At 41.9% G+C, this 24,259-nt stretch overlaps 1 protein-coding gene across 3 annotated transcripts in view; it reads left to right on the top strand.

Moving 5' to 3' along the window:
- LOC143782651 (colorectal mutant cancer protein-like) overlaps positions 1-24,259 on the top strand; it is a 90,741-nt gene that overhangs the window by 32,789 nt on the left and 33,693 nt on the right. For all 3 annotated transcript variants that reach the window (XM_077270361.1, XM_077270371.1, XM_077270354.1), the window contains 4 exons: positions 12,288-12,428; positions 19,888-20,015; positions 20,146-20,286; positions 23,718-23,818. In XM_077270361.1, coding sequence (XP_077126476.1) covers positions 12,288-12,428; positions 19,888-20,015; positions 20,146-20,286; positions 23,718-23,818 — 511 coding nt within the window. The remainder of the gene's footprint in view (positions 1-12,287; positions 12,429-19,887; positions 20,016-20,145; positions 20,287-23,717; positions 23,819-24,259) is intronic.

Raw genomic sequence — 24,259 nt, 5'->3', positions numbered from 1 at the left:
ACCGTAGGTCTTTTTCTGTGTGTTTATGTTCAGTAAAATGCTTGGGGACCGGGAGATCAGTTCTCTTTTTCCGTATGGTATATCTGTGTTGGTTCATTCTAACCTTAAATTCACAGGTTGTTTCTCCAACGTACCACAAGTTACAAGGACATGTGAGGACATAGATGACATACTCTGAGCTACAGGTCAAAAAGTGTTTAATTTTGTACGTTTTATCTGTCACTGGATGTTTAAATGTGGGTCCTTTTATCATTTGGTTACAATTTATACAGTTTAGGCAGGGGAAGCATCCATTTCTACCAGATCCTGTCAAGGACATTTGAGTTCTTCTCCTCATGGGGCCAATATCTGACCTAATGAGCATGTCCTTGATATTTTTACTTCTCCTATATGAATGTAACGGAGGCATCTTAAACTCATGGACATTAGGGAGACATTTTCCCAACATTGTCCAATGTTTTTTGATGATACTAGCTATTTTGTCACTTTCCTCTGTATATGTAGAGACAAAAGGAACCCTTTTAGATATTTTTTTCACATTTGGATTTTTGTCAATAAGTTGCAATCTGTCCTTTTTCATGACAATATTTTTTGTCCGTTCCAATAACCTCTTGGGGTATCCCCTATCCAAAAATTTTTTGATCAATAGGTCTATTGTTGAATCAACTTTATCTTCCTCTTTTACTATGCGTCTAACCCTAAGCAGTTGGCTCAAAGGGATAGATTTCTTTATTGATCTTGGATGCTGGCTGTCATATAAGAGTAAATTGTTTTTGTCCGTATTTTTTACAAATAGAGTAGTGTTAAGCTGGCCATTATTTTGTCCAACCAACACATCCAAAAATTGAATTTCAGTTCTAGATTTTGCCAAAGTAAATTTGATCGTTTGGTCTATTGTATTAAGGAACATATGGAATTCATCCAACTCATCTTCTGTACCTGTCCAAAGGAGGAAGACATCGTCTATGTATCTCCACCACACCAATGCATGTCGGAAGTGGTGGGACACATAGACAAGGTCCTCCTCCAAGGACTCCATAATGAGGTTAGCATATGAAGGGGCCATATTGGCCCCCATAGCTGTGCCTTGTTTTTGAGCGTAAAACGCGTCACCAAACAGAAAGTAGTTATATTTCAAAATGTGGACGACCAGTGGACAGGTTGCCTGGAGGCTCTGCACCCAGAGATAAGTTATACCAGTGTGCTGTTCCATTTTTTACTATATTTATATATATATATATATATATATATATATAAAACATTTTTTTTAAATCCCCAAAGAAAAAAAAATATTTTTTTCCAATAAATACGTTTATTTATGTAAATAAAAATCTGCAATAAAATAAACATATTTGGTATCTCCGCATCTGTAACGACCCGCTCTATAAAACTGTCCCACTAGTTACGCCCTTCAGTGAACACCGTAAAAAAATAAATAAAAAACGAGGCAAAAAGCAATGCTTTATCATCATACTGCCGAGTGCAAAAAGTGCAATAAAACGCGATCAAAAAGACGAATGTAAATAAAAATGATACAGCTGAAAATGTCATCTTGTCCCGCAAAAAGCAAGCCATCATACAGCTCCATCAGCAGAAAAATAAAAAGCTATAGCTCTCAGAATAAAGCGATGCAAAAATTTTTTTATTTTTTCTATAAAATAGTTTTTATTGTGTAAAAGTGCCAAAACATAAAAAAAAATATAAATTGGGTATCACTGTAATCATACTGACCCAAAGAATAAAGCTGCCTTATTGGTTTTACCACACGCATAACGGTATAAAGAAAAGCCCAAAAAAAGCAATTCCTGAACTGCTGGTTTTTGTTCATTCTGTTTCCCAAAAATCAAAATAGAAAGCGATCAAAAAATGTAATTTGCGCGAAAATGGTACCAATAAAAATATCCCTCAAAAAACAAGCTGTTACATGACTCTGTCAGCCGAAATATGGAAAAATTATAGCTCTTAAAATGTGGTGATGCAAAAACTAGCTAAATGCAGCTGTGCTCCGTGCTTGTAATTCCCCAGCGAATGAATGAAATGTAGGGTCATTGACCTACATTTCCTTCAGTCGCGGTGAGGCGCCCTCTGGTGGATGTTCTCATGAACTGCAGCCTGGGAACTTTTTCCCACGCTCCAGGTCATATGAGGACATCCACCAGGGGGCGCATCACCGCGACTGAAGGAAATGTAGGTCAATGACCCTACATTTCATTCATTCGCTGGGGAATTACAAGCACGGAGCACAGCTGCATTTAGCAGGGCTCCTGCCTGTAATATTAGTTAACCCCTTCAGATGGATTACTTCGTGGGACGAGACGGTTCACCAGAAGGTATGTATCTTGTGCGTTTATTATTTTTCCAAGCGAGGGTGTTCCTGATGGATTGAGAGAACAATAAATTATTACAACAACCGCTGTGTTTATTTCATTAAAATACTTTTAAATCATGTGTGTGTGTGTTTTTTAACCCTTTCGTACTATTGGATTAATAATGGATAGGTGACATAATTGACGCCTCTCCATTATTAATCTGGCTTAATGTCACCTTACAATAGCAAGGTGGCATTAACCCTTCATTACCCCATATCCCACCGCTACAGGGAGTGGGAAGAGAGTGGCCAAGTGCCAGAATAGGCGCATCTTCCAGATGTGCCTTTTCTGGGGTGGCTGGGGGCAGATGTTTGTAGCCACGGGGGGGCCAATAACCATGGACCCTCTCCTGGCTATTAATATCTGCCCTCGGTCACTGGCTTTACCATTCTGGCGGAGAAAATTGCGCGGGAGCCCACGCCAATTTTTTCCGCCATTTAACCCTTTATTTCAGCAGCTACAGCGCTGAAATTTTGCACATACACACTACTAACATTAGTAGTGTGGAATATGTAAAAAAAAAGGGGATATGAGATGGTTTACTGTATGTAAACCATGTCTCATATCCTGTCGGGTTTGTGCAGGAGAAATGAGAAGCCGGCAATTGAATTACCGGCTTTTAACACATATCGCGCTGAATGAAATCTAAATACAGAATATATATATATGTGTCTCAATGACATATATATATATATATATATATATACTGTATATATGTTTTCCCGAACATTTGAGCACATAAATCCATTAGATGTCGGTTTTGCAAGCCTGCGCGAAAATCTCGCAGTACGGATGCCATACGGATTACATACGGAGGATGCCATGCGCAAAATACGCTGACACACCCTGACTACGGATCAATATTTTGGGAACATTTCTTCGTATTACGGCCGTAGTACGGACGTATAATACGTGGCGTATTGTCTTACGCCCAGTGTGAGGCCGGCCTAAGGCCGGTCAGACCTAACGTATAAAAATACGGTCCGTTTTTTACGGCCGAGATACGCAGAAAAGTTCCTGAACAGTGATCCGTATTCAATGCGAGGATGCGATTTTTTTTTTTTTCTCCAAAAAGTATCCGTGTATCATCCGTATGGCATCCGTTCGGCGAGAGTTTCTTGCCGGCTTGCAAAATCGACATATAATAGCTCCATGGGCTCAATTATTTGTGAAAATATATATACAGTATATATATATATATATATATATATATATATATATATATATATATATATATATAATCAGTGAGACACATATATATATTTATATTTAATACAGAGCTAGATAGCATAAAAGCCGGTAATTCAATTGCCGGCTTGTGCTAACTCCTTACCAAACCCGACAAGATATGAGGCATGGTATACATACAGTAAACCATTTCATATCCGTTATATTTTTACAGATTCCTCACTAATAATGTTAGTAACTTGTGTGTGCAAAGTTTGAGAGCTCTCTGTGTTAAAATAAAGTGTTAAATCATGGAAAAAACTGGCGTGCTCAGCGGAGAGGGTAGGATAAATGTCATCCTAAATGTTATGTAAAATGTTCCCAATAAAAGCTGCGACTCAATCCACAAAAAAGCAAGCCCTCACTCAGGTCTGTCATCTGTTACCGGAAATATAGGGGCTTCCACGTTACTGATAGCACAAAGGCTCTGGAAAAGCTAAATGGCTCCTCGCCCCCCAAAAGAAACTCAGCAAATTCTCTGCTCTCAAATCCAAATGCCCACCCTCCCTTCTGAGTCTGTGTGCCTAAACCACACTTAGTGCCCACATTTTTGGCATTCCTGTAGTGATCGGCTCCCTCCTTATTCGGCAAGCTTTAGCGCTTACCAAATAAGCTGCAGAGGGATTCCGGATACCTAGTTTGCTCCTGCTGATCAGCTGTCCAGCGCTGCAGCTGCATGCCCAACAAACAGGCTCTCCATGCATGTGTTGTGACAGTGAAACAGCCGCGACACATGCGCCGGACAGTTGATCAGCAGGAGCGATCCAGATATCCAGGTCTCCCTCTCTGGGAGAAGAACAAATTCTCTCATCTATAGTGATGGGAGCCCACCTAATTTACAGGTGTGTGTCTCCAGAAGCATGAGCTGGGCATAATGTACTGGCCACTACAATGGCAGTTTGCAATTTTCACTCAGCAACATCCACTGCTGCTTGTTTCTGGAAGACACCCATGGAGTCAAAATGGTCACTACATCTGTAGATAAATACCCAAAGGGGTGTAATTTCCAAAATGGGGTCATTTGAGGGGGGATTCTGCTTTTCTAGCATTTAGGGGTTTTGTATATGAAGTTCGCAAACTATTCTAGGAAAATCTGCGCTCCAGGAGGCAAATAGCATTCTGTCCCTCCCGAGTCTTTCCATATGGCTAAGCAGTACTGTACAGCCACATATGGGGTATTTCTACATTCCGCAGAATTTGTAGGACAAATTTTGGTGCCATTTTACCGTTTTTCCAGAATGAAAATGTAAAATTTGGGGCTAACACAATTTTGGTGGTAAAAATGTAAATTATTTTTTTCTTCACTGCCCAATGGTATAAAATTCTGTGACACACCTGTGGTGTCAATATAATCACTTCACCCCTAGATGAATTCATTGAGAGGTTTGTAAAATGGAGTCACTTATGGGGGTTCTGCTTCTCTGGCACCTCAGGGGCTCTGCCAATGTGACATGGCACCCTCAAACCAGTGCAGCAAAATTTGCACTGTAATATGGCGCTACTTCCCTTCTGAGCTTCTCACTGTGCTTCAAAAGTAGTTTTTGACCACATATGGGGTATCAGTGAACTCAGGAGAAATTGCACAACAATTTTTGGGGTCCATTTTCTCCTGTTACCCTTGTGAAAATACAAAATTTGGAGCTAAAAAGGTTTTTGCAGGAAAAATGTGATTTATTTTTTTTTTATATTCACGGCTTAACGTTATAAACTACTGTGAAGCACCTGGGGGTTCAAGGTGTTCAATACACATCTAGATAAGTTCCAAAAGGGGTCTAGTTTCCAAAATCGTGTCACTTGTGGGGTGGGTTCCACATTTTAGGTACATCAGGGGCTCTCCAAACACGACAAGGCATCCGCTAATTATTCTAGTGAATTTTACTTTCAAAAAGTCAAGTGGCCCTCCTTCCCTTCCAAGCCCTGCCATGCGCTCAATCAGTAGTTTTCTCTCTCATATTGGGTATCAGTGTATTCAGGAGAAATTGCACAACAAATTGTATGGTGCAATATATCCTGTTACCCTTATGAAAATGCAATATTTTGTGCTAAAAACACATTTGTGGGGAACATTTGATTTTTTTTTATTTTTACGGCTCAACGTTGTAAACTTCTATGAAGCACCATTGTGCTCACCACCCATATAGATCAGTTCTCCGAGGGGTCTAGTTTCCAAAATGGTGTCACTTGTTGAGGTTTCCACTGTTTAGGCACATCAGGGGCTCTCCAAACATGAAATGGTGTCCACTAATTATGCCAGCAAATTTTACATTCAAAAAGTCAAATGGGGCTCCTTTCCTTCCAAGCTCTGCAGTGCGCCCAAACAGTGTTTTTCTCCCTCATATGGGGTATCGGCATGCTCAGGAGAAATTACATAACAAATTTTGGGGTCCATTTTTTCCTGTTACCCTTGTGAAAATAAAAAATTTGGATTTGTGGGAATTTTTTTGTGAAAAAATATTAAATGTTAATTTTTTTTCCACATTCCAAAAAATCCTGTGTTGCACTTGAAGGGTTAATAAACTTCTTGAATGTAGTTTTGAGTACCCTGAGGGGTGCAGTTTTTAGAATGGTGTCACTTTTGGGTATCTTCTATCATATAGACCCCTCAAAATGACTTCAAATGTGATGTGGTCCCTAAAAAAAATGGTTTTGGAAATTTTGTTGTAAAAATGAAAAATTTCTGGTCAACTTTTAACCCTTATAAAACTTCCTAACAAAAAAAATGTGGTTCCAATATTGTGCTGATGTAACGTAGACATGTGGGAAATGTTACTTATTAACCATTTTGTGTGACATATCTCTGTGATTTAAGGGCATGAAAATTCAAAGTTGGAAAATTGCGAAATTTTTGCCAAATTTTCGTTTTTTTTTTACAAATTAGTGCAAGTCATATCAAATAAATTTTACCAGTACCATGAGGTACAATATGCCATGAAAAAACGATCTCAGAGTCATCGTGATCTGTTGAAGTATTCCAGAGTTATAACCTCATAAAGTGACAGTGGTCAGAATTGTAAAGTTTGGCCTGGTCAACGTGAAAACCACCTTCGGGGGTATAGTGGTTAATTTAAATGTTAGTACCTCTTCCATTTGTCGCTGCTCCACGTTTTCTGGACCAGTTTTATTTTTTTTGCTGTGCGCCTCCATTCTAAATTTATGCCCCTCAATAATAAAGAGCACCCAATATGCACATTTTTCCTTCAACCAACTGGACATATCCAACAGAACTTTCTGAGTGTTTTTGCTTTGTCTCCTGTATTACGCTTGTCAATCAAAACATGGTTATATCATAGAGAGATAAACTAAACACCCACAAAGAAGGTACCAGTCTGGCTCTGCCTGTTCTCCTGAGATGAGGTTTGTCTCACCGCAACACGCTGAGAACTCCACAGTCACCTCTTCCCCTATTGCTATTGAAGCCCCAGAGCACAGGAGAGTGGAGTGTTTTCATTGGTCAGCATAATAGAGGAGAAAAAGCTAATGTCCATTGAGAAGTTACGGTATGTGTAATAAGCCTGTTGGTTTAAGGGAAAATATGCACATTGTTCAAACTTTATTACCAGGGGACAATGGAACAGAAGGGCTTAGAAAAAAAAAGAAAATCTGTTGTAGAATTAGTGGAGCAATGATGATACATTTTTTAAATAAAAAAAATCCAGTGAATCCAGTTGCAGTCCCTGTAAAATAGTTTCTGTTAAATGTACTGAATTAATGAATCTAATGGATTTATGGTAATTAAAGGGAATCTGTCATCAGGTTTTTATTACCTCATCTGCATAATGTAGGAAGAGAGACCCTGATTCCATCGATGTATCACTTAGTTTACTGGGTCCAGCAGTTATGACACAATCAGTTTTTAGATGTAGCATGTTGCAGAGCTCAGAAAGCTAATGCCACCCACAGCACAGCTTTCTGTGTACATTTTCTATCCGACAGTAAACTTCTTATCAGAGGAAGAGGTATGGTCGCACAAGGGCTCACGCAAGTTGTAGTCAAGGCATAATCTCCTGGTAGTAAACCATTCATTGTATTGAAACAACAGCATTGAGTCTAATGAGTGACACATCCCTGAAATCTGTGTCTCAGCCCCTACTCCATATTGTCCTCGGATTGCATAGCAAAAACCTGCAAACAGATTCCCTTTAAGATAAAACCGTGTATATACACTACTATAATTACAGCAGAATCAGTAGATATTTGGTGGGCTTTCACTCCTTTCCAACATCGGGCGTAATAGTACGTCAATGTTGGACTTTCCAGGCACATGTCAGCTGATATATACAGCTGACTTGTGCCCGCAACAGCAGTGGGTGAAATTGCGATCCACCTGCGAATGTTAACTAGTTAAATGCCGCTGTTAATTTCTGACAGCGGCATTTAACTTGCGCTTCCGGCGAGCGCGCTGGAAATTCCACCCATCGGTGACCCCGTCATGTGATCGCGGGTCACCGATGGGTTGGCATGACAACTAGAAGTCTCCAACAGACATCTGTGGTTATTGCTATGAGCGCAGCCCAGTGGTCGGCGCTAACAGCAAGTGAGCATTTCTGCTACATACTGGCGATCTGATCATCGCCTGTATGTAGCAGAGCTGATCGGATTATGGCAGCTTCTAGTCTCTAATGGAGACTATTGAAGCATGCCAAAAGTAAAAAAAATATGTTTTTAAAACTATGAAAAAATAAAAAAATATAAAGTTCAAATAACTCCCCTTTCGCCCCATTGAAAATAAAACAATAAAAAAAATCAAACATATACATATTTGGTATCAACGTGTTCAGAATTGCCCGATCTATAAATATAAAAAAATTAACCCAATCATTGAACGGTGTAACGAGAAAAAAGTCAAAACGCCAGAATTACGGTAAGTTTTCTTGGTGCCCGCAACATTGCATTAAAATGCAATAATGAGCGATCAAAAGTTCATATCTGCACCAAAATGGTATCATTAAAAACGTCAGCTCGGCACCCAAAAACTAAGCCCTCACCCAACCCGAGATCACGAAAAATGGAGACGCTACAGATATCGGAAAATGGCGCAATTTTTTTTTTAACAAGCTTTGGAATTTTTTTTCACCACTTAAATAGAAAGGAACCTATACATGTTTGGTGTCTGAAAACAAGAAGAGAATAAGGAGTAGCAGGTGAATAGAGTAAAGTCAAATATACAGTAAATTTGATTAAATATCACATTAAGAAGGTTTACAAAAATACAGTAACAAGACAGAAGGGTGACCATGTACCGGATGGCAGGACCCTGACACTTATTTGGCATGATCAAGACACTGCTTTATCAAGGCGAAATGCGTGTCTGGGGCCTGCCATCTGGTACAGGGTCACCCGTCCACCTTCAGTAAGCTCTACACCTTGGTATTACTTATTATTACTTTACTTCTTACTGTATGCTCTCTCAAACCTGGGATTGATCTCACCTGAGGGTGTCACTATTAAGCACACATATAATGCCTGATTATATTCTTACCTATGATGGGTGACCCTGCTGTATTTGTGTTGTCTTGGTATCTTGTTACTGTACTTTGTAAACCTTCTTTTTTAATGGGTTCTAGGATGTTTCGCCCCCAGCAGTTCACCCCTGGGTACAGTTCGCCCCCGCACATTTCGTCCCCAGCCTTTGGCCCCAGGATGTTTCGCCCCCGCACATTTCACCCCCGCACATTTCGCCCCCAGCAGTTCACCCCCAGCAGTTCGCCCCCAGCAGTTCGTCCCTGGGTACATTTCGCTCCCGCACATTTCGTCCCCAGCATTTGGCCCCCAGGATGTTTCGCCCCCGCACATTTTACCCCTGCACATTTCGCCACTAGCAGTTCGCCCCCAGCAGTTCGTCCCTGGGTACATTTCGCCCCCGCAAATTTCGTCCCCAGCATTTGGCCCCTGGATCTTTCACCCCCGCAGTTCGCCCCAGATGTGGTTCATGAATTCCCGTCCGTCATCAATGTTTCGCCCCCAGCAGTTTGCCACCGGCAGTTCGCCCCCGGATGTTTGTAACCTTGTGGTTCATGAATTCCTGTCTGTCATCAATGTTTCGCCCCCAGCAGTTCGCCCCCGGATGTTTTTCACCCTTGTGGTTCATGAATTCCCGTCTGTCATCAATGTTTCGCCCCCAGTAGTTTGCCCCCAGCAGTTCGCCCCCAGATGTTTCACCCTCGAATGTTTCTCCTACAGCATTTTGTCCCTGGATGTGTCGCCATCTGATGTTTCGCACCTAACATTTTGACCCAGATGTTTCACCCTCAACTTTTGGGGTCAACATGCAAGGATCAAAACATCTAGGGCTGAACAACCTGGGGGTAAAATATACAGGACCCCAATTGCTGGGGATTCCTGTGGCTGCCTTTTCAGCAGCTCACCCACCCCTTCTGGCTGGCCTTAACACCCTAGAACAAAAAAAAATGGACATACTTACCTGTCGCGGCTGCAGCTCCTTGGGTCACAGAGTGCAGTCTAGCAGTTCCCCGTGATGTCTTCTCCTGCTTCTGGCTATCTTTTCATCTTCCCTGGATCACTGATCCATGAAGCATGATGACTGCCGCAGCAGTGAGGCCGAATGTCTCCAGGCCGCTCACTGACATGACGTCACTCCTGCGCCATTCATCAGTCAGTCCAGGGGGCAGGATGCCTCTCCTGTCACCAAGGAATTGCATATATAGATCAATAGTTGGCGGTTTGTAAGTAGAGCGCTGGCAGTAGTCCCAGGATGGGGAAGGTAGACAGCCAAGTCCCCGCAGCTCCAGCCGGGCACTCCCAATAGAGGGTATAATAACAGGTTATAGAAGAAAAAGCCGGTCCTAGGAGTGCAGAAAAAAGGACTCTGACACCAGGTTGAGTTGAGCCACAACGCGTTTCAACGGCATACACCGTCTTCTTCAGCTGCATACTGCCGGTGGCAAACTGTTGGGGGCGAAACATTGATCACGGATGGGAATTCATGAACCACAAGGGTACAAACATCCGGGGGCGAACTGCTGAGGCGAACTGCTGGGGGCAAAACATTGATGATGGACAGGAATTCGTGAACCACAAGGGTACAAACATCCGGGGGCAAACTGCCGGGGGCGAATTGCTGGGGACGAAACATTGATGATGGACAGGAATTCATGAACCACAAGGGTACAAACATCCGGGGGCGAACTACCGGGTGCGAATTGCTGGGGACGAAACATTGATGATGGACAGGAATTCATGAACCACAAGGGTACAAACATCCGGGGGCGAACTACCGGGGGCGAACTGCTGGGGGCGTAACATTGATGATGGACAGGAATTCATGAACCACAAGGGTACAAACATCTGGGGGCGAACTACCGGGGGCGAACTGCTGGGGGCGTAACATTGATGATGGACAGGAATTCATGAACCACAAGGGTACAAACGTCCGGGGGCGAATTGCTGGGGACGAGACATTGATGATGGACAGGAATTCAAGAACCACAAGGGTACAAACATCTGGGGGCGAACTACCAGGGGCGAATTGCTGGGGATGAAACATTGATGATGGACAGGAATTCATGAACCACAAGGGTACAAACATCCGTGGGCGAACTACCGGGGGCGAACTGCTGGGGGGCGTAACATTGATGATGGACAGGAATTCATGAACCACAAGGGTACAAACATCCGGGGGCGAATTGCTGGGGACGAGACATTGATGATGGACAGGAATTCAAGAACCACAAGGGTACAAACATCTGGGGGCGAACTACCGGGGGCGAATTGCTGGGGACGAAACATTGATGATGGACGGGAATTCATGAACCACAAGGGTACAAACATCTGGGGGCGAACTACCGGGGGGCGAACTGCTGGGGGCGAAACATTGATGACGGACGGGAATTCATGAATCACATCTGGGGCGAACTGCGGGGGTGAAAGATCCAGGGGCCAAATGCTGGGGGCGAAATGTGCGGGGGTGAAATGTACCCAGGGGCGAACTGCTGGGGGCGAGCTGCTGGGGGCGAAATGTGCGGGGGTGAAATGTACCCAGGGGCGAACTGCTGGGGGCGAAATGTGCGGGGGTGAAATGTGCGGGGGCTAAACATCCTGGGGGCCAAATGCTGGGGACGAAATGTTCGGGGGCGAAATGTACCCAGGGGCGAACTGCTGGGGGCAAACTGCTGGGGGCAAACTGCTGGGACCAAAACATCCAAATCCCTTTTTAATGTGATATGTAACAAAATTTATATCTGATTTTACTCTATTCACCTGCCACTCCTTATTCTCCTCTTGTTTTCATGCCTCTTGGAGTTGATGTTGTTTTCTATAGGGTAGGCCACTACTATGTCATCACCCTGGCATCCAGTGTGCAGCTGGGATTTTTGCTATTACATGTTTGGTGTCTGTGAACTTGTAATGACCTGGAGAATCATAATGGCAGGTCAGTTATAGCATTTAGTAAACATGGTTTTCCAGTACAGGATATGTTAAAACCAATGGTGTTGTTCAAAAGTACAACTCGTCCCGCAAAAAAACAGCCCCTCACATGGTTATTTTGACCAAAAAATAAAAAAGTTATGGCTCTGGGAAGAAGGGGATCAAAAAATGAAAACTTAAAAACAGAAAATGGCCCAGGGGTTAAGGGTTAATAATAATAATGGTGAAGATTTACTTTACTTTTTAGAACAGGAAAATAATATAGCTTTCATGGATTTTTTTATTTTATTTTATTTTTTTTTCTAGATAAATCATTTACAAGACATTTTGCAAGATAAAGGTCTTTCTCCTGCAACTGTGACGTCCCCTGGTAGTCCTGAATTGGAAGACCTAAATAGTTTTACATCTGAGCATCATCACATACTGAGTGAGTTTAAGCTTCATCAGGTAAGAGAACTGTAACCAAGAAGTCCAACACATAAGTAAAGAAAAACAGAAAGATTTGAAAAACTGACATTTAATAATTAAAATAATTGTTTTACATAAATCAATAGCATATGTGAATATATGAACATTTGTGATATATCTTATTAGATAATATAAAGTTGCATCTTCCTCACGTTCTAGCATCCGGTAATTCCTCTCTGTATTGGCATTCAGTGGCATAACTAGAGTCCGATGCGCCCCGGTGCTAAATTTGGACCTGGCCCCCAACTCTGTATGTTGGTCAGATATATGGGCTCTTGTAGTGTTCTACAATGGGTATGGAAAGTATTCAGACCCCTTTACATTTTTCACTCTTTGTTTCATTGCAGCCATTTGGTAAATTCAAAAAAGTTCATTTTTTCCTCATTAATGTACACTCTGCACCCCATCTTGCCTGAAAAAAACAGAAATGTAGAAATTTTTGCAAAATTATTAAAAAAAGAAAAAAAATATCACATGATCATAAGTATTCAGACCCTTTGCTCAGACACTCGTATTTAAATCACATGCTGTCCATTTCCTTGTGATCCTCCTTGAGATGGTTCTACTCCTTCATTGGAGTCCAGCTGTGTTTAATTAAACTGATAGGACTTGATTTGGAAAGGCACACACCTGTCTATATAAGACCTCTCAGCTCACAGTGCATGTCAGAACAAATGAGAATCATGACGTCAAAGGAACTGGCCAAAGAGCTCAGAGACAATTGTGGCAAAAGGTTACAAAAGAATTTATGCAGTACTCAAGGTTCCTAAGAGCACAGTGGCCTCCATAATCCTTAAATGGAAGAAGTTTGGGACCACCAGAAGTCTTCCTAGACCTGGCTGTCCAGCCAAACTGAGCAATCGTGGGAGAAGAGCCTTGATGAGAGAGGTAAAGAAGAACCCCAAGATCACTTTGGCTGAGCTCCAGAGATGTAGTAGGGAGATGGGAGAAAGTTCCATAAAGCCAACTATCAATGCAGCCCTCCACCAGTCGGGCCTTTATGGCAGAGTGGCCCAACGGAAGCCTCTCCTCAGTGCAAGACATATGAAAGCCCTCATAGAGTTTGCTAAAAAACACATGAAGGGCTCCCAGACTGAGAGAACTTAGATTCTCTGGTCTGATGAGACGAAGATAGAACTTTTTGGTGATAATTCTAAGTGGTATGTGTGGAGAAAACCAGGCACTGCTCATCGCCTGCCCAATGCAATCCCAACAGTGAAACATGGTGGTGGCAGCATCATGTTATGGGGGTGTTTTTCAGCTGCAGGGACAGGATGACTGGTTGCCATTGAAGGAAACATGAATGCGGCCAAGTATAGAGATATCCTGGATGAAAACCTCTTCCAGAGTGCTCTGGACCTCAGACATGACCGAAGGTTCACCTTCCAACAAGACAATGACCCTAAGCACACAGCTAAAATAACAAAGGAGTGGCTTCAGAACAACTCTGTGACCATTCTTGACTGGCCTAGCCAGAGCCCAAAACCCAATTGAGCATCTCTGGAAAGACCTGAAAATGACTGTCCACCAATGTTCATCATCCAACCTGATGGAACTGGAGAGGATCTGCAAGGAAGAATGGCAGAGGATCCCCAAATCCAGTTGTGGAAAACTTGTTGCATCATTCCCAAGAGGACTCATGACGGTACTAGCTCAAAAGAGTGCTTCTACTCAATACTGAGCAAAGGTTCTGAATGCTTATGACCATGTGATATTTCAGTTTTTCTTTTTTAATAAACTTGCAATAATTTCTACATTTCTGTTTTTATTTCAGTCAAGATGGGGTGCAGAGTGTACATTAATGAGAAAAAAATGAACTTTTTTGAATTTACCAAATGGCTGCAATGAAACAAAGAGTGAAAAATTTAAAGGGGTGTGAATAGTTTCCGTACCCACTGTAAATCCTATAAAGACATATGTGTTGCCCCCCTCCCCCTTTATTGGTAATGTCCTCCATCCTGAGCCCCTTCCAGGTATATATGTCCCCCATCCAGGTTTATATGTCCCTTATCCTGGCATATATGTCCTCCTTCCTGAGCTCATCCTGGTGTATTTGTCCCCCATCCTGGATCCCTTCCTGGTATATATGTCCTCCAACCTGGTATATAGTTTTCCCATCCTGATATCTATGGTATATATATTTATATAGATCTCTCATCCTGAGCCTCTTCCTGGTGTATATGTCCCACATCCTATTATATATATCCCCCATACTATTATAAATGTCCCTCATCCTGGACCCCTTCCTGGTATTTGTGTCCCCCATCCTGATATATTTCCCCTCTCCTGGGCCCCTTCCTGCTATATATGTCCCACAACCTGCTGTATATATTCACCATTCTGGTTTATATTTCCCCCATTCTGGGACTATCCTGATATGTATATTCACTGCTCTAGTATATATGTCCTCCATTCTGGGCTTATCCTGATATATTTCCCCCATCCTTGGCCCCTAACTGGTATATTTGTCCCCCCAACCTGGTATACATGTTCACCATCCTGGTCTATATGTCCCCCATCCTGAGACCATCCTGGTATATATGTATCCAACCCTGGTATACATGTCTCCCATTCTGGGCTCATCCTGATATATTTCCCCCATTCTGGTATATATGCACCCATCCTGGGACCCTTCCTGATACTGTATATATGTGCCCCATCCTCTGCCCCTTTCTGGTATATATGGTCCCCATCCTGAGCTCATATTGGTATATATGTTCCCCATCCTGGCCCCTTCCTGGTATATATGTTCCCTAACCTGTTATATATGTTCACCATCCTTGTTTATATGTCTCAAATCCTGGGACCATCCTTGTATATTTGTGCCCCCATCCTGGGGCCATCCTAATATATTTCCCCCATCCTGGGCCCCTTGTTTGTAGATATGTCCTCTATCCTGGGCTCACTCCTGGTATATATTTACCCCATCCTATGCCCCTTTCTGGTATATACAGCTCTGGCAAAAATTAAGAGACCACCACATCAAAACCCTGACATGGGCAGCCCAATCTCCAGACCTGAACCTCATTGAAAACCTCTGGAATGTAATCAATAATCAAGAGGATGATGTATAGTCACAAGCCATCAAACAAATTTTTGCGCCAGAAGCAGTGTGAAAGACTGGTGGAAAGCATGCCAAGACGCATGAAAGCTGTGATTAAAAATCATGGTTATTCCACAAAATATTGATTTCTGAACTCTTCCTGAGTTAAAACATTAGTATTGTTGTCTCTAAATGATTATGAACTTGTCTTTTTTGCATTATTTGAGGCCTGAAAGCACTGGGTTTTTTTTAAATTCTGACCATTTTTCTTTTTCAGAAAAAAAATTCAAAACTTATTGCTTGGTAAATCAGAGACATGTTGTCAGATGTTTATAAACTAAAGAACAATTTACATTTTACTCAAGAATATAAAGAGACAAATCAGACAAACTGAACATTTTGCAGTAGCCTCTTAGGTGTCCTCTATCCTGGACATCCTAATTGATATGTCCTTTATCCTGATATACAGTTGTGCTCAAAAGTTTACATACCGCGGCAGAATTTTTGCTTTCTTGGCCTTTTTTCAGAGAATATGAATGATAACACCAAAACTTTTTCTCCACTCATGGTTAGTGGTTGGGTGAAGCCATTTATTGTCAAATTACTGTGTGTTCTCTTTCTAAATCATAATGACAACCCAAAACATCCAAAATGACCCTGATCAAAAGTTTACATACCCCATTTCTTAATACCATGTATTGCCCCTTCTAACATCGTTGACAGCTTGAAGTCTTTTGTGGTAGTTGTGGATGAGGTTCTTTATTTTCTCAGATGGTAATGCTGCCTATTCTTCTAGGCAAAAAGCCTCCAGTTCCTGTAAATTTGTGGGCTGTCTAGCATGAACTGTGTGCTTGAGATCTCCCCAGAGTGGCTCAAAGATATTGAGGTCAGGAGTCTGAGATGGCCTCTCCAGAACCGTCATTTTGTTCTGCTGTAGCCAATGACAAGTCGACTTGGCCTTGTGGTTTGGATCGTTGTCATGTTGGAACGTCCAAGTACGTCCCATGCGCAGCTTCGGGCTGATGAGTGAAAATTTACCTCCAGTATTTGCTGATAACGTGCTGCATTCATCTTTCTTTCCACTATGAGCAAGTTTCCTGTGCCTTTGTAGCTCCCACATCCCCTAAACATTAGCGATCCACCTTTGTGCTTTATAGTAGGAATGGTGTTCCTTTCATCATAGGCCTTGTTGTCCTCTCTCCAAATATAATGTTTATGGTTGTGGCCAAGGAGTTCAATTTTGGTCTCATCACTCCAAATTCCCTTGTTCCACAAGATTTGAGGCTTGTCTCTATGCTGTTTTGTGCATGGTAGGTGAGATACTTTGTGGTATTTGCGCAGTAATGACTTTCTTCTGGCGACTCAACCATTCAACACATTTTTCTTCAAGTGCCTCGTTATTGTGCATCTTGAAACAGCCACACAGCTAGTTTTGCAGCTGATGTTTTTGTAGGTTTTTCTTTGCATCCCGAAAATTTTCCTGGCAGCTGTTTACAACATTTTTGTTGGTCTACCTGACCGTGGTTTTGCTTTTACAGAGCCCCTGATTTTCGATTTGTTAATCACAGTTTGAACGCTGTTGACTGTCATTATCAATTCCAAGAAAACGGGTCACAGGTGAGGATGTTACCTTTAGTAACCATTCAAACTCATTTGTGTCATCTTAGGTGCATGTTATCGGGTCAAAATCACCAGGGTATATGAACTTTTGATCAGGGTCATTTGGATGTTTTGGGTTGTCATTATGATTTAAAAAGAGAAAACACACTAGTTTCACAATAAATGGCTTCACCCAACCACTAACTATGAGTGGAGAAAACGTTTTGGTGTTATCATTCATATTCTCTGAAAAAAGGCCAAGAAAGCAAAATTTCTGCCGGGGTATGTAAACTTTTGAGCACAACTGTATATGTCCTCCATCATGAGCTCATCCTGGTATATATGTCCCCCATCCTGGGCCCCTTCCTGGTATATCATCCAACCTGGTATATAGATTCTCCATCCTGGTCAATATATCAGCCATCCTTGTATATATGTCCCACATCATGGGCCTCTTCCCAGTATATATATCCCCCATCCTGTTCCCCTTCCTGATGTACATGTCCCACAGCCTGGTATGAATCTCTCCCATCCTATTATATATGTGCTCCATCCTGAACTCCTTCCTGGTATGTATGCCCCCCATCCTTGGTCCCTTCATGGTATATATGTCCCCCAACCTGGGTTCTTCCTGGTATATATGTCCCCAAACCTGGTATATATGTTCCCCATTCTGGGACCATCGCGGTATATATGTCTCCCATTCTGATATACTGGTATATGTCTTCCATCCTGGGCCCATCCTTGTGTATATGTCCCCCATTCTGGTATGTATACACCCAATCCTGATTGGCCAGCAGCGTGTAGTGCAGTGCAGGAACCTTGCGGGTCTCTGCTTCACAATACAGTGCATTTCAGCTGAATGTGTCTCCTCATATGCAAATCCAGCTCTCTGCGACCGCGATCAATACGCCACTGGGTGCAGTTTTTTTTAGCATATGAACCTGTAGGCCTGATATCAAAGTCAGATCACTCAATTAACTTTGAATAGAAAGGCCACAATTGACAAGCAAATACATTTGTCATATATTGTTACCATAATTCATAACTGTCATTTACAATATTGAATGTGATTCTGTGCAACTGTACTAAATTTGAGATCAGAAAAAAGCACTACAAAAATAAGTCTAATTCAACAAAATAAAAACATCAGCCTATCCTAGCAAATGAAATAAATGTACAGATACAGGTTGCTGTGACTGCATTGAACTAGCATACAAACATATGCAGCAACGCTCTGGCAATGATAAAATGTATGCTTTTCTGGATAGCTGGGGTACCACAGGTTTAACCCCTGGCAATCAGTAAGTTGTCTATAGCTTACTATTTTTGGAATAATCCTTTAATGTATGAATATTGAATTGCATTACTGCCATTTAGACTATACTTTAAACTTGAGGTTCTAAGCATACACTTCTGTGTGCTGTATCCATACGGTCTAGACTAGATTCATAAATATAGTCTATGTGGCAGTAATTCAAATCAAAATTGTTAGACTCATTGTTTGTATATGGAGCGCCCCCAGACGCAGGGCCGCGGGGTACTCGGTACCGGGCCTCTCTGTCTCGGTCCTGGGGTTGTCACGGTGGCTAGACCCGGTCCGTGACCCTGCTAAGGGTCGTCCAATGAAAGGTGTGATGATGGTGCGTGGTGCAAGGTGCGATGAATAACGAGGACACAGGGTTGCAGTCTCTTTACCTCTTTACTGAAGGCTTCATGATCCGCAATCCAGAGCACTGCTAACAGGGCTGGCTGAGACCGGCCGGTCTGAAGGCACATCCAGAGTTCCCTTTGCAGGTGGAAATCAGTGCCTACCTTCTAGCGCCTGTGTGTTGTAGTACCTCCCTGCTGAGCACCACGGGATAGTCCTCACAACTGTTGTGTCTGTTTCTGATGTTCTTTCTCCGTCCCCCAGATGATTTGGCTAGGACACACCCGTATGACGGGGTAGGCCTGGAGTTATTCTGGGACCCTAGAGATGCCCCTCTCCCACAATTGCCTCCTATGTCTTCTTAGGTGAATTAGGTGAGACAGCCAACCTAGAGTTAACTGTCCTGCCGCTGTTTGAAATATTGCTTGGAGCCCAATACTTCCTCGGCGTTCCGGCCACCGGCTACGCGCCTCAGTAGGATGTTGCCACGATCTTAAGGCACGACTCCTACTGGTTCTATTTTCCTTTGTGCTGTGATCTCGTTTCTCACTTCTCCACAATAAACCTCGCTTCATGTCCTTTCTTAGGATGCCACCGCAACGGGTGCAGGCGCGGCTCCGTAACGTTCTGTCCTTTTCGCTAGGCCACTGTCAGGATCCCACCCCTGACAGAGACCCCCCTGAATCTTCCCAGGAACTCCCTCTCTCACAGGATGTTGCCTGGGCAAAACCCAGTCAGCTTCTCTCTAACTTCCTATCCAGCCCCCAGTTTTTCCAGATTGTGAGGAGTGGCCTAATAGATAGAACCCTTTGCTCCCCCTGGTGGCCAGAGTGTGAAGTGTAATGTGTGACTGTGATACCTGGTCAGGTGAACTCCTTTAGTGCCATCAGACGTACCATCACTCCCCTTAGTGGCGGAGCGTCAGTACTGCAACGACCAGGACTCTGGGGCGCTGCATATATAGCTTAGCGCTCTCAGAAGACAGTAGCATAAGTTTGTTCATGTAAGTAAGTCTGACAGGTAGCGCAGGTGGCAAAGGCAAAGGGTTTTCTTTTACTATTATGCATTCAAACACACTTTGTTGATGATATCTTCTTTTACATTTTTGTATGATTGGGATTTGTTAATTTTTTCCTTCCCAATAGACTCCTATTCCAACAATACAAGGTATCATAAAATACATTCAGAGTCTCCCTGGATGCCAGACTTCAGTATCATGTCTTCCTGAGATACATCCAAGCAACATGGAGTCTGAGATAAAGTGGTTAAAGGTGTAAGTAGAAAAATGCTTATCAGAAAATCAAGCTTGTGCATGATTGCGTAGTCATACTTCGCAGAGCAAGAAATATTACATTACCTTTCTGATTTCTAAGATCCAATGCTTTGTTCCATATGTATTTCAGGCAACTTGATCGTGTAAAACAGTTGAATGAACAGCTCAGTGTAACCCTAGAAGAGTGTAAGACTGATTCTGAAAAACTCAGTATGCACCTTGGAAAACTGGAATCTACCTGCACAGCACTGCGTCTCGCCTTGCAATCCAGGTAACAGTCTATTTACTATAAGAAATATAAAAAGCCACATTTTACTAGAAATTAATATTGAGATTAATTCAATAACCCCTTCCCAATTTAAGACGTAATAGTTCATCCTAAGTCAGGCCCCTATTATTAAGGGAAAAAAATGTACAGATAAAAAACCGGTGGAAAATAGCAGTAAAATGGGGAATGCATAACAGATACTAATTCACAAGTCTCAGTGTAAGATTTTTTTCACTGGCAAAAGATATTTTTGTGAAGCAAGTAAACCGAGAAATATGATGTCCTCACAACAAGAACATACCTCTTATCACCGCAAGTTGGCTTTACGCTGCATGAAGAATGAATTAGGAAAGAATTTGAACCTAGATTGGAGGTTTAGGCTATGTGCACATGATGCGGATTTGCTGGGGATCCGCAGCTGATTTTTCCACTCAGAAACGCTGCAGATCCGCACTGTGATGTACAGTACAATGTTATTCAATGGGGAAAAAAAAAAGCTGTGCAAATGGTGCGGAAAAATCAGTGCGGAATTGCTGCGGATTTCAAAGAAGTGCATGTCACTTCTTTTGTGCGGATCTGCTGTGTTTCTGCACCCCTCCATGTTAAAAATCCGCAGTGGCAAAAACCGCTGAAAATCCGCATCAATTCCGCATAAAAACCGCGTCAAATCCGCGGCTGCGGATTCTGCCAGGAGATGCGGATTTTGTGCAGAAAATTCTGCACCTCTTTTCCTACATGTGCACATAGCCTTATTGCTCTGCTCATGAGATTACTGTTTTAGAGATAGAAGCCTTTCTGTGAGGAATCCCAGGATTATCTGAGGCATTGAGCTCTGCTTGAAGCCCTTATTTCAAAGGAGGACCGTAGAAATACTGTTAAATCTTTAAACTCCGCTCCTGAAGCAAATAGAATTCCATTTCCAGTTTATAGAATATAAAGGAAGGGTTCTTCCACCCTTACATTTGGAAGTATTTAATAAATCATTTGAGTCAAATCATCTTCTGCTTAAAAAAGGGAAACAACCCGGTGGGTAAGAGGCTTATAGACCTATTACATTATTGAATACAGATGTAAAAGTATTAACCAAGGTACTGGTTGAGATATTAAAGAAATTAGTGGATACAATCAAACCTCATGATCAAAATGGGTCTATTCTAAATAAGAGGGACAAGACTGAACGTGAGTATTGCAAGCGTTCCTGTGGGTGATGGGGGTCACCAGTTCATCATTTGGGGGGGGGGGGCGCAGGTTAAAAAGTCATCAAGGCCAGTAAATTACCTGGGGGTCCTGATTCTCCTGCTTTAGATGTAGAGGATGCCTCCTTGACATTGCAGGCCTAGGTGTGAAAAGATCATTAGAAAGATGTCACAGGTGTGTCAGAGGCAACAGACAGTCTGGCTTCCTTTCCCTCATCCCCTCATTTTGCACTTCCCACACTGTGTGTGACAAAATATCTTTGTACTGTTCCCTCATTCAGTATATTTGTAAATTGTAATAACATGACCCCTAAGCCTTCGTTTTTCCAAACTGAGCAACCCTATGTTTCATAACTTGTCCTGGCACTGCAGTCCACTGATTCCCTTAATAACCTTGGTGGCTGTTGCTCTAATTCATCTATGTCCTTATACACAGGAGACCAAAATTGTATACAGCATTCTAAGTGTGGCTGCACTAATGACTTGTATAGAAACAATGTTTTTGTCATGAGCATCTATTCCTCTTTTAATTCATCACATGATTTTATTGTAACCAGTGTTTTACCATTTACTAAAATCCCTGTGGCCGGCTTCAAACAAGACCCGGAATTTTACTACATGCAGCAATACTTTGGTATTGCAGTATATACTGTAGTACAAGCGATGAGATGTTCGCAGGTTCCAGTTACTTAAGGAGACTAAGAAATACAGTGAAAAGATAGAAAAAAGTTTTAAAATATGAAAAAAAAAACATAAAATTTTAAATTAACTCCCTTTTCCAATTCCTAAAAAAACAACGTCAGATTGCATGTTTTACATCGCAATTTCAACGATCTTGAATTTTTTTTCCTGTTTTTCAGTACACTATGTAGTTAAATGAATGTTGTCATTCAAAAGTACAAAAGTACAACTCATCCCTCAAACACCAAGCCCTCATATGTCCATTTTCTATATTTCAGAAATATAAAAAGTCATGGCTTTTAGAAGAAGGAGAGGAATAAAACAAAAAGAACTGAAATTGGCCATTTCAGGAAGTGGTTAATATATACACTACAATTAGTACACATGTTATTATTAGTATAGCACGTTGTTATACATGCATTTCTTTGAAGAATGTTGTCTTCATGAGGCTGGGATGGGCCGGATGGGTTATTGGTGATGCTATAATTATTGTAATATTGTAATTGTATTGAAAGAGTTAAAAATAACAAAGGGCATCAATACCAGATTGATAGGGGTCTGACACTTGATACTCACACTGATTATATGCTATTTGCTCTAGCCCACAACGGAACAAAAAAAAAAGGAGTACCCAAATTATACATGTGACGGTGGCCGGAACAAATAACAGCTGATCTGTAAGGGTGCAGAGTGTTGGACCGCACTGATATATCGATGAACTATGCAGTGGATAGGTCAATATGTTGTGACCAGACAACCCCTTTAATTTTATTCCTCATACATTATCTAAAAACTAAAAATCCACTAGGCTGATTTTAGCAAGAAGGGGATCAGAGAGTGTATTTAAACAATATTAATACATTTTATTAAGCAAATGAATATATTTCATAAATTACAAAACAGAGCAACACTCACTAAGCAGGCTCAAAAAGGGGGGATTCAAAGAATAAAATGTATTTATAAAGGCCACTATACATGATTAAGCAAATAAATTATTATAGTATAAGGCAGGTGTAAGGTTGCACAATACAGCTGAAATATTGCCCTTTGAAATACACAAATAACCCTAGAGCAACCATTCCATTATCCGAGATAGGGAAATGTTTTCTCATATGAGGGAGTGGTTTATAGTCAAGAAAAAATACCAATGGCAAAAGCAATATAAAGTGCATAGAGTGCAAGACCTGCATGAGAACATCTGTATAATAAAGTGCATGTAGAGGACCGGTACTTACATGTGAAATCTGTGATTAAGTCCCCCGCCTGCCACCCCTAAGCACGTTTTGCTGCAACTTCGTCAGGAGGCGTGACGTAGTTGCAGCGAAACGCACGTAGAGGAGGCAGGCCGGGGGACTTGATCACAGATTTCACATGTAAGTACCGGTCCACTACATGCACTTTAGTATACAGGTGTTCTCATGCAGGTCTTGCACTCTTTGAAATAAATGTATAGAAATTATGTAAATGATTTTTAGGTAGCCCTAAATGGTGCTGAAAACAGTTAAGTGGTTAAAGACTGACTTGTATGCTGTGATTCCTACTTCTTGTCTTTTATAGTGAGAAATGTCTGAAGACATACAGTGTGTTGTTGGCTCTTGCAGAAGCAAAGCAGGAAATCATGCTTGGTCAGGTGTCATCGGGGGACATTTTGAACTCAGGTACTAATTCAGTAATGCTTTTTGCCTTAAAGGGAACCTGTCGCCTGAATTTGGCGGGACCAGTTTTGGGTCATATGGGCGGGGTTTTCGGGTGTTTGATTCACCCTTTCCTTACCCGCTGGCTGCATGCTGGCCGCAATATTGGATTGAAGTTCATTCTCTGTCCTCCGGAGTACACGCCAGCGCAAGGCAATATTGTTAGTTCTATCCTCATAAGATAAGAGCAGGTTCACACAACCTTATTTTCCGTCCTGGAAAAAATGGACAGCACTCGGACCAATTTATTCAAAGGAGCAGTGCAATTTCTTTTGACAGACCGAATATGCATGTTAAAAAAAATCACGGCATGCATTGTTTCTGCAAATCAGATGAGACTCACCTATTCTAATCTATGAGTGCGCAAAAAAATCATACAGTGCCACAGTTTACCATTTTATTTAT

Source organism: Ranitomeya variabilis, chromosome 1 (genome assembly GCF_051348905.1).
Source record: "Ranitomeya variabilis isolate aRanVar5 chromosome 1, aRanVar5.hap1, whole genome shotgun sequence".
NCBI classification, from domain to species: Eukaryota; Metazoa; Chordata; class Amphibia; order Anura; family Dendrobatidae; genus Ranitomeya; species Ranitomeya variabilis.
This window is presented reverse-complemented; position numbering and strand designations above follow the sequence as displayed.